This window comes from Silurus meridionalis, chromosome 19, assembly GCF_014805685.1.
Source record: "Silurus meridionalis isolate SWU-2019-XX chromosome 19, ASM1480568v1, whole genome shotgun sequence".
NCBI classification, from domain to species: domain Eukaryota; kingdom Metazoa; phylum Chordata; class Actinopteri; order Siluriformes; family Siluridae; genus Silurus; species Silurus meridionalis.
Window position 1 is genome coordinate 15,634,242 of NC_060902.1, and position 15,769 is coordinate 15,650,010.

At 42.2% G+C, this 15,769-nt stretch overlaps 1 protein-coding gene across 1 annotated transcript in view; it reads right to left on the reverse strand.

The window, feature by feature from the left end:
* Window positions 1-15,769, reverse strand: part of adamts9 (ADAM metallopeptidase with thrombospondin type 1 motif, 9) — a 57,118-nt gene that overhangs the window by 26,668 nt on the left and 14,681 nt on the right. Inside the window, exons 14-26 of the mRNA XM_046875008.1 lie at window positions 15,287-15,423; window positions 14,921-15,038; window positions 13,792-13,887; window positions 11,149-11,315; window positions 10,537-10,666; window positions 9,420-9,546; window positions 9,093-9,317; window positions 8,860-9,004; window positions 7,744-7,905; window positions 5,925-6,044; window positions 4,679-4,786; window positions 3,841-4,008; window positions 1,244-1,516 (exon numbers count right to left, since the gene is read on the reverse strand). Coding sequence (XP_046730964.1) covers window positions 1,244-1,516; window positions 3,841-4,008; window positions 4,679-4,786; window positions 5,925-6,044; window positions 7,744-7,905; window positions 8,860-9,004; window positions 9,093-9,317; window positions 9,420-9,546; window positions 10,537-10,666; window positions 11,149-11,315; window positions 13,792-13,887; window positions 14,921-15,038; window positions 15,287-15,423 — 1,976 coding nt within the window. The remainder of the gene's footprint in view (window positions 1-1,243; window positions 1,517-3,840; window positions 4,009-4,678; window positions 4,787-5,924; window positions 6,045-7,743; window positions 7,906-8,859; window positions 9,005-9,092; window positions 9,318-9,419; window positions 9,547-10,536; window positions 10,667-11,148; window positions 11,316-13,791; window positions 13,888-14,920; window positions 15,039-15,286; window positions 15,424-15,769) is intronic.

The window sequence follows — 15,769 nt, forward strand, 5'->3', positions numbered from 1 at the left end:
GTGCAGTATGGTCTTTTTTTTTTGTCTAGGGGATAGGGATATAAGTCTCTGATTCATTACCACTGTAGATGGCAGTAATGCTCTACTTAAAATTGCAAACTGTCAATAAAAATGAAGAAGAAGAAGAAGAAGAAGAAGAAGAATCATGGTGGATTTTGGTGCCTGATTGGATACTTGGCGCATCAGTAAAACAAATGTTTAGTGAATAAACTTTTTTTTTCCACTTAAGTTTATTATTTATATTATATCTAAGTAAAGAAAGGATGTAATGAATAAATGTAATATACAATATATATAATATATACAAATTTGAGTCAATTCGCATTGCCATCGTCCCAGAAGGAAGCCTCTTCTGAACCTGGCTCACAAGAAAGCCCACAAAAAGTTTGCTAAAGACAACCTGTCCAAAAGTATGAATTACTGGAACTATGTCCTGTGGTCCGATGGGACTAAGATAAACTTGTTTGGTATCCAGCATTTGTGGTGATGCCCTAGTGAGGAAGACCAAAAAATGTTGTCTTGCCTACAGTCAAGCATGGTGGTGGTAGCATGATGCTCTGGGGCTGCATGAGTGCTGCTGGTACTGGGAGGCTGCAGGTCATTGAGGGAAACATGGATTCCAACATGTACAGTGACATCCTCAAGCAGAACATGATGCCCCCTCCTTAAGAAACTGGGCTTGACAGTTTCCCAATACAATAATGACCAAAAACACACTATCAAGATGACAACTGCCTTGCTGAGGAAGCTAAAGGTGATGGTGTGGCCAAGTATGTCTTCAGACCTAAACCCTATTGAGCACCTGTGGGGCTCCTGAAGTGGAAGGTGGAGGAGTGCCATGTGTCTAACATCCAGCAGCTCTGATGTAATTAGGAGAAGTAAAAATTAAGTCAATATTTGATTTGCCCACATTTTGGCTTTCAGTTCTTTTCTTTTGCACACCTTGCAATAGGTTTTTGCCCCCACAGGTTTCTGTCTGGGATTACATGAAAAGACAGACGTCTACATCCACAGAAGATCTGTGGTTAGTTCTTCAAGATGTTTGAAACAACTCTCCTGCTGAGTTCCTAACTTCCAAATTTTGTTACTTGATAAAACTTTTATATTTGAATGCATCCTTATTTTACAGCCTTTTTCCCCCACAAGTGTGCAAAACTTTACTCTATATATAATGTGTATCAGGTTTTTGGTCTTGTTTCAAAACTCTACACAGAATCAGGCTCTCTCTCCACACAATACTCACCGCTCCCCAGGGTCCAAACCTCCACTGTGTTTGCGGACGTGCGCTTCGGATTCGATCCGCCCTGCTGGTGGGGGCAGCTTTTTTCCGCCCGTCTTGGTTGGGAGGGAAGACGGCGTGGTCGCTGGGCTGAGACGGGCACTGAGGCATGGCGCACTCCTGTTCTGTTGCCGGCCGGTCGTCCGAGTCACACTCGCTCTCATCCACCATCTGATCGCTGAAGTTCACACAGAGAACCTGACGAGTGGCTTTACCCTGACCACAGGACACGGAGCACTGCGGACACAAAACACACACACACACACACACACACAGCAAATCAGTATTGGCACAGTTACCTCAGCATAAAATCTAACACACCTGAGCATTTGTATGGGCTTTTTTTCAAACCAACAATCCACATTTAGTCCCCATTTGCTGCTATATTAATCTCCATTCTTCTGGGAAGATGTTCCACTAAATTCTGGTGTGTGCTTGTGGAGATTTGTGGAGAATAATTCAGCCACAAGGGTGTTAGTAAAGTCAGGTACTGATGTAGGTGAGGTAAGATAAAAATCATTTAACTGAGCAGCTATGGGGTTAACACACTCGCTAAGGGGCCCAGGAATAGCAGCTTGGTGTGGCTTGGATTTAAACTTCTGACCTTCAAAACCAAATCCAATGCCTTACCCACTAAGCTACCACCTCCCTGACAATCATGGACCAAAAAAAGCTTTCCTGTGGCCTGAATAAAACAATTAAGGACACTGCTGCTGTGGAGTACCCACCAAAAAACTAAATTGAGGCAACATACACACTCATTCCATCACCAGTATCCTTGGATTTAATCTCATTGGATAGAAATAAGCCAAAATATTGGAGACTCCTTCCTTTAATGTTCAGAAATACAATCAGGCATCTTCAGCACATTTGCCATGTATTTATTCATTACGCCGATAGAGTATGAGTTCAGGGATTTGTTGCTGCTGCTGCTGGTAATTCCCTGCTTCAGCTACCTCGAGACGAACTCGACACAGCGCAATCGCTCCTTACCCACTGACAGAAGAGAATTGCTCCTGCATTAATCACCGATAGGCTACAGTGAGGGCACTAAAACGCGAGGAAGGGAGGGAGCTGAAACGTATATGTGACTGTGGCCTGGGAATGAATGTCTTCCTGGAGCACTGTGCTAAGTATCTCTGACATAAATAACACACAGGACCCTCCTGTGGCCTCTCTGCATACGTCTGTGTGTGTGTGTGTGTGTGTGTGTGTATGTGTGTGTGTGTGTGTGTGTGTGTGTGTGTGTCTTTGTGAGAGTGGGAGTATCAGCACAGCTCGCCTGATGGGAAACATCTGTAAACACAGCACACAGCGAACTCTCAAACACACACACACACACACACACACACACACACACACACACACACACACATATATATATATATGTACACAAAGCACACAGGCCTGCCTAAGAGCTGCTCATTTCCACAGTGCCACAAAGCTTTTTAATGACTCAGCACGGCCTCGACGGCCTGAAGAGTGCTGGTGTAAGCAAAAATAAACCCTCGTGTTAAAAAAGCAAACGTCACGAAGTTAATTACGCACGTCTCAAATACTTCATTTCGGTTTTGTTTCTCGAAGCAGCCCCCTGTTTTAACCAATCGATCAGTGTGGTTTTAACGGAGAGGGAGATCTTTTACTCAAATGGGCAGAATTTCTTTTTTTGTAACGACAAATACTTATACACTATACAAAAAAAAGTATCGGGACACCCGTGTTTTTTTCCCCAGTTACCACAACATCGGAGGCACACAACTGTGTAGGATGTCACTGGATGCGGTAACGTGGAATTGTCCTTTTCCTTGAACTAGGGGTTTCAAACCTGTTCCACCATGACAATGCCCTTGTGCAAAAAGCCAGATCCATCAAGATATGCTTTATATGGGTTGGACTGGAAGATCTTGACACCTTTGGAATGAATTGCATGGGAATGAGAACTAATCTCAACAAGCACACTTTAGAATCTAGCAAAACATCTTCCCAGAAGAGTGGAGGTTATTATAAACAGCACACACATCCACTAAGCATCCTTTTCCCATCCATATCTTGTGTTCATCATTGCACTATTGAATATTCCACCCATATTTATTCTGAATATAATGTATCATACAGACATTCATATACATTATATTTCCAAAATTTTGTAGATAGCAGAAGATCTTCCACTCCAACATCTTCATGGAGATTGCTTTGTGCACAGGGGTACTGTCATGCTGGAGCAGGTTTGGGTCTCCTAGTTCAAGTGAAGGGAAATTGTCATGCTTCTGCATCCAAAGACGTTCTAAACAATTGTGCCTTCAGATTTTTACGATAACAGTTTGGGAAAGAGACACATGTGTATGGGAAAGTCAGGTGTCCCAATACTTTTTGTCCATATAGTTTCTAGTCATTGTAATGATGTTAACTGCATTTCATTGACTCTATACATTGTCTTTGTACAATCACAATAAAGTTGAATCAAATCTATTCTAATCTAATATGCAATTCACAAGACCTCAATAATCGAGGTGGAAACGATAAATTAAAAAACACTACAATAGGTCACGTGATCGTCATACCTGAGTCCATTCCAGCACCTTCCACTGACCGCAGGACAGCACGGCGCACACGTCTGTAGCGGGAGGTTTGGGCAGGTGGGCGCACCACGAATCCTCCGCAACGCCACCCTGAGTGTCACGACAGCTCACGTAGCGCATGCGGATTCCCTTCCCGCAGGTGGCGCTACACTGTGGCACAATGAAAAAAGACGAGAAGAAAACATTCGGATCAAAAATATAAAAAAACAAAACAAAAACAAAACAAAACAAAAAACAGCGTCCTGATTGATTCTGATTGGTCAGATCAATGTATATACTAATACACACTATCACTTGTTTAGCCTGAACTCGACCACAAAGACTTGAGTAAGTGAATAGCGTGTAGATGATAAGGAGATGCGGATTTGGTGTCTACAGAAGAAGTCTCCAGTGTCAGAGTGTTTTTCAGGACAGAGAAACTTATTCAGGAAAATTTATATTCAGGACATTTGTCAGACTTCATTATCTTAGTTATACTCCATGCATTTTAAGGGTTAAGAGCCTTGTCACGGACCAAGAAGGAGGGCAGTTGTTGGTGCTGGGATTTGAACCCATGTCTGATCAGAAGCTGAGCTACTGATCTCCTGATCTACCACATCCCAGAAGTTTAAAAGAAAGGCAGATGGGGGAAAGATTGATTATAGCTTCTATAATGGAAGAATATTGCACATGTCTGGCACATTACAGAGGACATTCAGTCAAGGGCATAAGTAATATTTGTAATATTTATCTTGAGTGTAAATATTATAATAGTATTATATTAGTGTATTATATAATACACTGATAATCCATACAGGAAGTGAAGGCTGTAATGTTGTACCTGAGTCCAGGATCCAAAGCGCCATTGGGTTTTGTGGGCCGGATGAGGAGCCTGTTTAGTGTCTGGTAAAACAGGATGGGTGACGGGACACGGAGAGACTTCACAATCCTGCAAAAAAAAAAAAGAGATAGAAGAGAGGAGAAAAAGACAGAAACAGAGAAGGAGAGAAAAGGGCAGTGAACAAAATCGGATTAGATGATTGGTGGATATTTATCTGAGAATGCAAATTGAATATAGAGCCAGACATGACTGACTCTCTCACACACACACACACACAAAGGCACAAATCTCCAGGCCGGTAACGTTCAGGGTGGGCTGCTGTGTTCCAGACTTCACGCCCGACTGGCCGGCATCACACGGCTCACGGGTCACTGACTCGGACACAGTCATTCAGAAATGAAAAGTGAGCCTCACTGCCTCGCTCCATAGTTTCCCACTTTCCTCGTATGTCCATAAGCTTCTGTGAAGGCGCTAAGTGATTTTATACTATAGCAATTTCCTGACAATTATACTGTATGGACAAAAGTATTGGGACACCTGACTTTTCCAGCCATCTAATGTTCTTCCCCAAACTACTACCACAAAACTGAAGGCGCACAATTGTATATAATGTCTTTTTTTGCTGTAGCATGAAATGTTCCTTCTCTTGAACCAGGAGACCCAAAACCTTTCCAGCATGGCACTACCCCTGTGCACAAAGCCAGCTCCATGAAGATATGCTTCACAAGATTTGTAGGAGATCTCCTGCTATAGAGCTCTGAACTCAACCCTAATTAACACTATGAATGTGAACACTGACTGCACTCCAGGTCTCCTCACCTCACCTTCATCAATACCTGGCTTATGGAGACTAAATGTGGAATGGGATGTTTAAAAAGCAGACACCAATCTTATGGCCAGGTCTCCACAAACGTTTGCCCACATACCTTATACATCATAGTACATCAAGGTACTTTTTTTAATCGACGATCCTGGGCTCAGGACAAAGGCTTGCTTGAGGAAAGGTGTGAAATTTCGCACACACACCCACACGCATAAACCCTGTGTGTGTGTGTGTGTGTGTGTGTGTGAGACATAGAAAAATTCACACACACCTCTAAGCACAGAGACACAACAGTTTTACATATTAGTAAATATTTTCTAGGACAAGAGTGACACACACACTCTCTCTTACACACACACACACACACACACACACACACACACACACACACACACACAAACACAAACAAACTAGTTGTCTCACCTGTGTATCAGTGGGTCGTGTGGCTGCGTTACAGTCTGTGTCATCTCTGACCGAGCCAGACGAGCTGACCACACACTTCACAACTCTTCTCTGATAGCCGGGGCCACAGGAGGTGGTACACTACAGCCACACACACACACACACACACACACACACACACACACACACACAAAACAAAAGAAGCAAAGAAGGGTTAGCTAGGGACAACAGTCAACACTTATATCCTCCATCCAGGAGCAACAAAAGGCAACAATCTTTCTTTCTTTTTTTCTTTCTTTCTTTCTTTCTTTCTTTCTTTCTTTCTTTCTTTCTTTCTTTCTTTCTTTCTTTCTCTCTCCTTTTCTGCCTCATTGAAGTCGATGAAATGAGGTCAGGCCTGAGCGGTGGCGTTTTTCCGTCCGGCTCCATTTAATACCTTCAAACATACCGTTTCAAGTGATGGATCAATCGCGGAAAAGTCTGATCTCCAGGCAGACTCTTGGACGTGAATGGAATTTGACGACTCCTTTTTATTCAGGTGGTGTGTGTGTGTGTTCTGGGATTGTGCAAGTATCCCAAGCGTCTAGCTGCACTAGTCGAGGGTTTCGCATTGAGATGTAAACTGCTTATGTTTGCCGCCTTCACAACACACACACATACTGTATATAGTCAGTGACTGATGGGTTTGATTTTGTTCTAGTGTGTGTGTGTGTGTGTATACAAAAGCCAGAGATACTTACTATGAAAGGGACTGTGTGTGTATATTTGTGTGTGTATTTTCATGTGTGTGTGTTCATGCGTGTGTCCTCACCGAGCCCCAGGAGCCGAATTGCCAGGATGCGCATTCCTGCTGCTGACACGACTGCACCGACTCCGGTTTGGCCATGTTGCAGAAGCGCTCGTCCAGCCGCTCATCTCCGAACTGACACCAGGTCTGACGATGTTTGTAGCCTTTCCCACATGTCACCAGACACTGTACACACACACACACACACACAAACACACACACACACACACATACACACACACACAAACACAAACAAACTAGTTGTCTCACCTGTGTATCAGTGGGTCGTGTGGCTGCGTTACAGTCTGTGTCATCTCTGACCGAGCCAGACGAGCTGACCACACACTTCACAACTCTTCTCTGATACCGGGGCCACAGGAGGTGGTACACTACAGCCACACACACACACACACACACACACACACACACACACACACACAAAACAAAAGAAGCAAAGAAGGGTTAGCTAGGGACAACAGTCAACACTTATATCCTCCATCCAGGAGCAACAAAAGGCAACAATCTTTCTTTCTTTCTTTCTTTCTTTCTTTCTTTCTTTCTTTCTTTCTTTCTTTCTTTCTTTCTTTCTTTCTTTCTCTCTCCTTTTCTGCCTCATTGAAGTCGATGAAATGAGGTCAGGCCTGAGCGGTGGCGTTTTCCGTCCGGCTCCATTTAATACCTTCAAACATACCGTTTCAAGTGATGGATCAATCGCGGAAAAGTCTGATCTCCAGGCAGACTCTTGGACGTGAATGGAATTTGACGACTCCTTTTTATTCAGGTGGTGTGTGTGTGTGTTCTGGGATTGTGCAAGTATCCCAAGCGTCTAGCTGCACTAGTCGAGGGTTTCGCATTGAGATGTAAACTGCTTATGTTTGCCTTCACAACACACACACATACTGTATATAGTCAGTGACTGATGGGTTTGATTTTGTTCTAGTGTGTGTGTGTGTGTGTATACAAAAGCCAGAGATACTTACTATGAAAGGGACTGTGTGTGTATATATTTGTGTGTGTATTTTCATGTGTGTGTGTTCATGCGTGTGTCCTCACCGAGCCCCAGGAGCCGAATTGCCAGGATGCGCATTCCTGCTGCTGACACGACTGCACCGACTCCGGTTTGGCCATGTTGCAGAAGCGCTCGTCCAGCCGCTCATCTCCGAACTGACACCAGGTCTGACGATGTTTGTAGCCTTTCCCACATGTCACCAGACACTGTACACACACACACACACACACACACACACACACACACAATCATGTCAAAAACAGAACAAACTCTCACATTAATAAACATAAAACACATTTACAATGGCAGACACCGGCTTTAGGGCATTATCTCATTCATTTTATACAAAATGTATACCCTAGAGGGCATTTTTCCCCTGCGCATAGTAGCACCAAGTGGGTCGCTTATTTACGGACATGTAGCAGCCCTTATAGGGTACTCATTTTCTTGGTTACTGGGGCACCTAAAGGGCACTCCATCGCTCTTTTCTTATGTACAGGAAACTAGAGAGCACTACCTAATTCACTTGTATGTAAAAATATGTAATATAGAGGGCACTTCATCTCATTATATTATATGTAAGGACGCCTATAGGGTACTTTATTTTTTTATTTTGCATGTATAGGAGCATTTTAGGGCCACATCTCTTTTTCCTTACTGCTACTATCAAACACTGGCTGAAAGGCATTCACATTGGGTTTTTTTTTTTTGCTATAGAAACCCCTAGAAGGCACATTTTCTCACATGTAGGAGGGCACTGAAACACATTTTGCTCGATTGCCAAAAAGCCTATAGGGCAGCCTGCATCTCGTTTTTCTTTCTTAGAACAGCAGCCTAGATGGCAGATCAGCAGGTTTTCATAGGTAAAAGCACCTAGAGGGCACTTTCTTTATTTTCCTCGGACGTATGAGTGCCTCGACTCATTTTTCAGCATCTAGGCAAGCCTTTAGAGCACTGCAGGTTATTTTTTTTGCTCATGTCTTCTCATATAGAGGAAGACTAGAAGGCATTTCATTCATTGTTTATTACATTCTAAAAGGAGCCAAGACAGCACTTTATAATGTTTTAAACGTATTATGTATAAAAGCATATTACAGTTAGATCTGTAATTTTCCTGTAAGCAATTAAAATTTATAAAATGAATATAAAAAAGTCTGTACCTCTGACCACTCGCCAGTCCTCCACTGTGGACACTGGAACTCCTTGCAGGGCTGGACTACGAGTTTGTCTCTCACGTTGCATTTCCCCTCGTCGTTCTCTGGTGACTTACACATCGCGCTCCGGCGGCGTGTTCCTCCTCCACAACTTTTGAGCACTACCCAAATCAAGCAAGTGGAAAAAACTATGTCTGAATGGATTACATTGTTAACAAACAGAAGCATGTTGTCAAGACTTTTTGATCCTCACCTCTGACCAGGGTGAGTACTCCCAAACCCCGGTGTTGCAGTCGCCACGGCAAACCTCCTTATCGTCCAGTTTGTGCTGGTGGCTGCAGTTTCGGTCGTCGACTCTCTGGGTTTTGCCGTCGTTTTGGCTGTATTTAGTGCAGTATATTTCCAGCGTGCGATAACCCAGCCCACATGTAGCCGTGCACTCGCTCTTGCGGCCTACGTGCCACCTGGGAATTCAAGACCAAATTACGCCTTCTATTCAATGGCCTATTCAATGGAATCCAAAGATCTGAATCACCGAGTTACTGCTGCTCCATTACTGTAAATACCTGAGCTCACAGTCTGTGTTGCACGGTTCTCTGATAGGTGCTGGTTGAGGTGAGCTGTGGCACCTCTGATCCGAAACCACCATGTGGTCCGACTCGCGATTGCACACGATTTTCCTCTTACGCTCGCCTGACAGGCACAAGAACAAACAATCGCTTGAAAATTATGGATTAAGATCTACACATACATGTGATTTTCCCAATGATTTGTCCATCTACACAACAAACATATTGAGACACCAGCCATATGTGGTTCTTCCTCAAACTGTTACCACAAAGTTCTAGAGGACGTCTTTGGGTGTGGTAATATTACATTTTCCTGTCACTTGAACTAGAAGACCCAAAAGTGCTCTAGCATGACAATGCCCCTGTGCACAAAGCCAGCTTCACAAAGATCTACTTTCTCCTGCTATGGAGACCTCAACCCCAGGCCTCATCACCTCATCTACATGAGTACCTGACTTGACTAACAGCCTTGTGGCTGAATGAATCTCCACAAATCTTCACAAACACGCTCCAAAATCTTAGTGGAACATCTTCCCAGAAGAGTAGAAATTGTTATAATAGCAAATGGGAAATGTGAAAATGTTCAATATGTTATATTATTATTATAGTTATGTTGTTATAATACAGTTATATTTCTCAAGTTGTCTTTCCCTTGCAGCACCTTTACAGAAAATAATACTCCAGTACTGTTTTAATCTCTGAATCGTCACAGCCAACTTCAAAACCAGCAATATTTTCTTTCAGGGTATCCAAAGATCAGTTCCTACAGGACAGATGTGCACATTCAGGGACCATTAGCTTTCCAGCACTCAGCTGTAAGATTGTGTAAAGGGCGAGATCCAAGTGCCTAACCTTGAAACCCAGATGTTTAGGCTGCGTGTGTGATCTCACTGCCTTTTACTGCATTTTCATCAGCCTTAGCGACCTCACTAATAAACTTTTCTACATTTTCAGGAGCAGCTAAAACATTTAAAAAACACTCCTAAGAAACAATCCTGACTTCTCAAATGTGTAAAATTCTAGCATGGGTTTTTCATCCTGAATCCCACAAACAATACCAGAGCAGTAAACAGCAACAAGAGCAAACAACAACTATGATTTTTAAATTCCTGACCTTGGCACAGACGGTTGCACTCCTGCCATGGGCCGTACGAGTCCCAGACAAACTGCTGAGTCATGTCTTCGATGGGAATGTTATAAGAATACCTGACATCTGGATTGAACAGGTTCCCGACAGACAAAACCTGAGAAAAAAGAAGCAAAGAAGACGGACATGCAGGTGTTTTGCTTTAGCTTCTTGGATGCTTTAGCTTCTTGGATCTACACCTTGATCGGTTCTCCAATGCGGCAACACTTTTTTAAGTTGCAGGTGCTCCATTTGCATACGAGAACACGACTGACTCTTATGACTTTTACGATTGACTCCACACTTGAGGTGGCGTGGGCTTAGAGGAAAAGAATAGACTCTGGTTAAATGTTCTGAAAAAGTTAGTCAGAATTTTTGTCCGTTTACAGTTACTTTTAAAGGGGCTGAGCAATCACATAATAAGTTTGTTTTTTCGTACTTTTCTAGCTACTTAATTAGAATGAAATGAAATGGTAAATTCAGAAACCCATTCAAACCTGAAAACAACTGAAAAATGAGTTATAATTAGTTTATAATTAGAATGAAAATGGTAGCATGGTGGGCGGGGCCCACGTCGGCTCGGCTAGGCTAGGAACATACCTGGATGACGATCTCCTCCTCGATGCGTTCGGTGCAGTTGAGTCTCTCGACCACGTGATCGGAGCCGCTGTACTCTAAGACGGCTCTCCCGACTTTGACTTCCCTTTTAAACATGCTGACCACGAAATCCCCGTTGAGTAAATATTCCCCATGGCTGTTGGCCACGGCTGGGAGAACAAAGGAAGGGAAAAAAATGTAAGAAGAAAGAAAAAATTGTGTCAAATCAGCATATGTTTATAGCCTCCATGCAGGTAAGCGCTCATCTGGAACTCTTTCGAGTGCGCAAGGCTAATACAGGATTGTCTTATTTCACTTTTATTAGGCTGCGTTTCATTTTTATGCTGAACACGTCAGTGCGTAATAATTACGAGATTTGTTTTTCAATAACAGGTCAAAGCGCAAAAAGAAGGAATGTATTTTATTCGATTTTATTTATATTTTTATTGTAAAAATGTGTCCCGGATGTATTATTGCATCGTAAGGTATAAGAGCCAATCATGCAACGGTATGCAAATATAGGACCTGCAACATGAAAAAGGGGAGGAGCATACACTTGATGTGATGTGATGTACAATGAAAGGGACTGAATAAACTTTATGGTTTAGAGACAGTGGCATTGGGTAAAAGACAGGAGGTGGAGCTGGAGGTAGCAGAGCTGAAGATGTTGAGATTTTGGAAGTGATGACGATGGACAGGATTAGAAACTAGTTTATTAGAAGGACAGCGCATGTTGGACGTTTTGGAGACAAGGTGAAGGAGGCGAGATTGAGATGGTTTGGACATGTGCAGAGGAGGGACATGGGGTATATCGGTAGGAGTATGCTGAGGATGGAGTTGCCAGGAAGAAGGAAGAGGAAGACCAAGGAGGAGGTTTATGGACGTGGTAAAGGAAGTCATGCAGATAGTTGGTTTGAAAGAGGCAGATGTAGAGGACAGGGTAGTATGGAGACAGACAATGAAGCTAATTGGGCTAAAGTAGTTTGGCATTCCTCGGAGGAGCCGGCTGTTTCTTTAATGCACACATTCACATCCACTAATGCGATTATGTCGCCTATTTCCTGCATTACTTTCCTCACCATTTCACACATCACACATCCCAGAGCCTTTTCTCAAAAAACCCTGCAAATCACACTCACTCACTCACACACTCAAACACACACATAGTTATCATCTCCAGGGCACAGTGACCTGCTCATGCCACAAGAGTTTTTTTTTCTCCTGAATCTCACAGAAAGTTCCGGCCCATTAAAAGTGCGAGCACGTGCTCAGCACACGATTAGACAGCTGGCCGGAACCTCTCGCGTCACGTCACGACACACGCCGGACTCTTTACCTGACCATGAGAAAGTTTTTCCTGTACAAAAATTCCTCGCTTCTCGGAGAAAAAAATCAGGATCGTCCTCAAACAGGTCGAGAACAGATTCTGGTTCGGAGGCTGGAATTTTTTTTTTTCGGTGTCGGAAAGTTAGTAATCACACAGCAGATGGGGGACAAAAGGAAAAGTCGGATTGTTTTTCCTATAAACTGTAAGCAATTGTGGTTTATGGAAGTAATAACATAGCAGATTGGAGTTGACTTTATTTCTTTTCCAAACCAAACTAAATTCTGGAATAACATGACTCTAGTTAAAGGTTATTCTTTTCTCCATTTTATAGAAGTTCCTTCCAGTCAGTAAATCCCTTTCAGGAAACAGAGGCAATCCAAAGATCACTATCATCATTATCACTAACTTATAGTTCCTTTGGTTAGATATGGGGTTTTTCACACGACTCTAATGTTGGAACTCGGATCCTTCCATTATAAAGAAACCTGTATACGAGATCTTTGTTCTGCGATTTGTTCTTCTTGAGGAACTCCTTCAGGTTCTACACCATTACATTCTTCCTAAATGAAGCAGATCTTCAAGTTACACCCTTTTTTTTAAAAGTATCTACTCAGAAGAATGTACCCTCTTGTATGATCTGTGGTACTAATATTGAAGAACCTTTATGGTAGGAAGTTATGACTGATTAACTTTATGACTACTAGTGTCTAATCAGTTTTAATTTGACGTCAGATCATCACAATCTGTTCTCTATAAGGTCAGAAAACCTTGCTGTATTGTGTTCCTGTTTTTCAGTTTAACATCTGGCAAGTACGTGTTTTGTGCAACAGATGTGTGTCAGCCCTTATTCGAATACGATAATACACACAACAATTTTATCAATCATGCATGGTTTATACAAGATACAAGACCTTAGGTAAAACATTTACACACACACACACACACACACACATGCACGCAGTTAAGCTCATCTACGCTGCATCCTATTAGTCTAATTTTGCTCCAGGCGCTCGACTGCGCGTCTCCGTTTTTCCTCCCAGCCTGGAAGTCTCGAGGTCATGTGCTCTCCCAGTAGCGACTCAAACGTGCGGAGGAAGCTCAAGTTTCCTTGAGATGTCCTTCTGTTTGCAATGGGGGTGATAAAGGATGTCATAGTATCCTTTAAGGAAGAGTATTGTATCGTTTGGTGAGACCCACGCACAACGATTAGGAAGGAAATCCACCAGGGTTTCCATAAAAAGACGTTTATTAGCTTAGAAGCTGCCAATTATAGCTGTTTTCTGGGAACTTCACCAGGCGGTTCTCAGAGCTCTACTCACCGAGGTAGTTATCATCCTCTGGTTTATCGGAGTAGCTGTGCTGTCGCACGTCGATGTTGGTAGCACCGCTGGGGATTCGCACGACAACGTTGTAACCTATGAAAGAGACAGAGGACTAAATAAATAAATAACAACTCTGATTTGTGTGTAGGAAAAACAATGTGTATAAGTGAATGCTTGAATGGATGAATGACTGGATGAGTAAGGGAGTGTGTGAATGAGTAAGAGTGAGTAATTAAAAGAATAAGTGAGTGTGTAACTGAGAAGTGAGTGAGTGAGTGAGTGAGTGAGTGAGTGAGTGAGTGTGAATGAGTAAAGGAGTAAAAGATTGCATGAGAGAATGTGAACATGTGATGGTTTGAAAGAGTGAATGTGTGAATGAGTGAGTGTGTGAATGAGTGTGTAAATGAGTAAATAAGTGTGTGAACAAGTGTGTAAACGAGTGAGTGTGTTAATAAATGTGTGAATAAGTGAGTGTGTGAGTAAATGTGTAAATAAATGAGTGAGTTTCTGAATAAGTTTGTAAATGAGTGGGTGAGAGTGTGAATAAGTGTGTTAATTGTGTAAATGAGTAAATAAGTGTGTATGTAAGTGTGTAAACGAGTGAGTGAATGCGTAAATGAATGAATGAGTTAGTTTGTGAATGAGTGTGTAAATGAGTGGGTGAGTGTGTGAATAAGTGTGTAAATGAGTGGATGAGTGTGTGAATAAGTGTGTAAATTAGTGGATGAGTGTGTGAATAAGTGTGTAAATAAGTAAATAATTGAGTGAATAAGTGTGTAAATGAGTGAGTGACTTTGTGAGTAAGTGAATAAATGTATAAATACTAATGAATTAATTCATTAATTTATAAGTGAGTATATAAGTATATGAGTAAATATGTGAGTGAATACGTGAATAAGTGTATTAATAAATGAATGAATGAATGAATGAGTGAATGTATGAATGAATGAATATATAAGTATGAGTGAATATGTGAATGGCTGAGTTTGTGAATAAGTGTGTAAATAAGTGAGTAAATGAGTGTGTAAACACATGAATGATTGTGACTGTGAATAAGCGAGTGAAGGAGTGAGTGTGTGCATATGTGTGAGCGTGTAATCGTTTTGTGTACTGTAATGAAGCCTACCATAGTGCACAGTATTTAACGTCCCTGCCACTGTCTTGCAGGACGAGTTGTCTCCCCCACACACTCCACATTTATCTCTCCTGGCCTTGGAGTTTAAAATATGATCACAACCTGCTTGCTGCAGAAACACAGTGCAAATATGGAAGAGAACTCAGTTCCAACACGTCATGAATTATGGTCCGGGGGTGAAACTTCAGAGACATTAACTCCAGCAACATTCTCATGTTACACGATATTCAACAAACAATACGAACAGAGACTGATGAACAGAGTATGGGAGTAAATATGGTAAGCATTAAGAGCCTCTGAGGAACTTGTCATACTTCTCAAGATGGAGTGGTGCTACATGGGAAAAATCAAGCTCACCCTGCACAGGCCTTGGACACAGATGTCGCTGGTATCGGGGCCACAAGGGGTGCCGTCGATCACCCGGTCCTTGAGCTGATAGTAGGCTGTGTTTCCTGCCACTCTGCAGAAGAGCTTGCAGCGGTCCTTCATTAGAACTTTGCAGAAATAAATAAAACGGCACAGGAACATCAAACAGGTTTCAAAAGCAATTCATGGGATAATTTCTACACAGAAATCTACACTTAATTATACATATTTTTTTTTTACGAAAGCTTTCATTATTCATACAGTGCATCGGGAAAGTTTTCACAGCGCTTCACTTTTTCCGCATTTTGTTATGTTACAGCTTTATTCCAAAATGGATTAAATTGATTCTTTTCCTCAAAATTCTACAAACAATACGCCAAAATGACAATGGGAAAGAAGTTTGTTTGAAATTTTTGCAAATTTATTAAAAATAACAAACGGAAAAAAATCACATGTACAGAAATTCACAGCCCA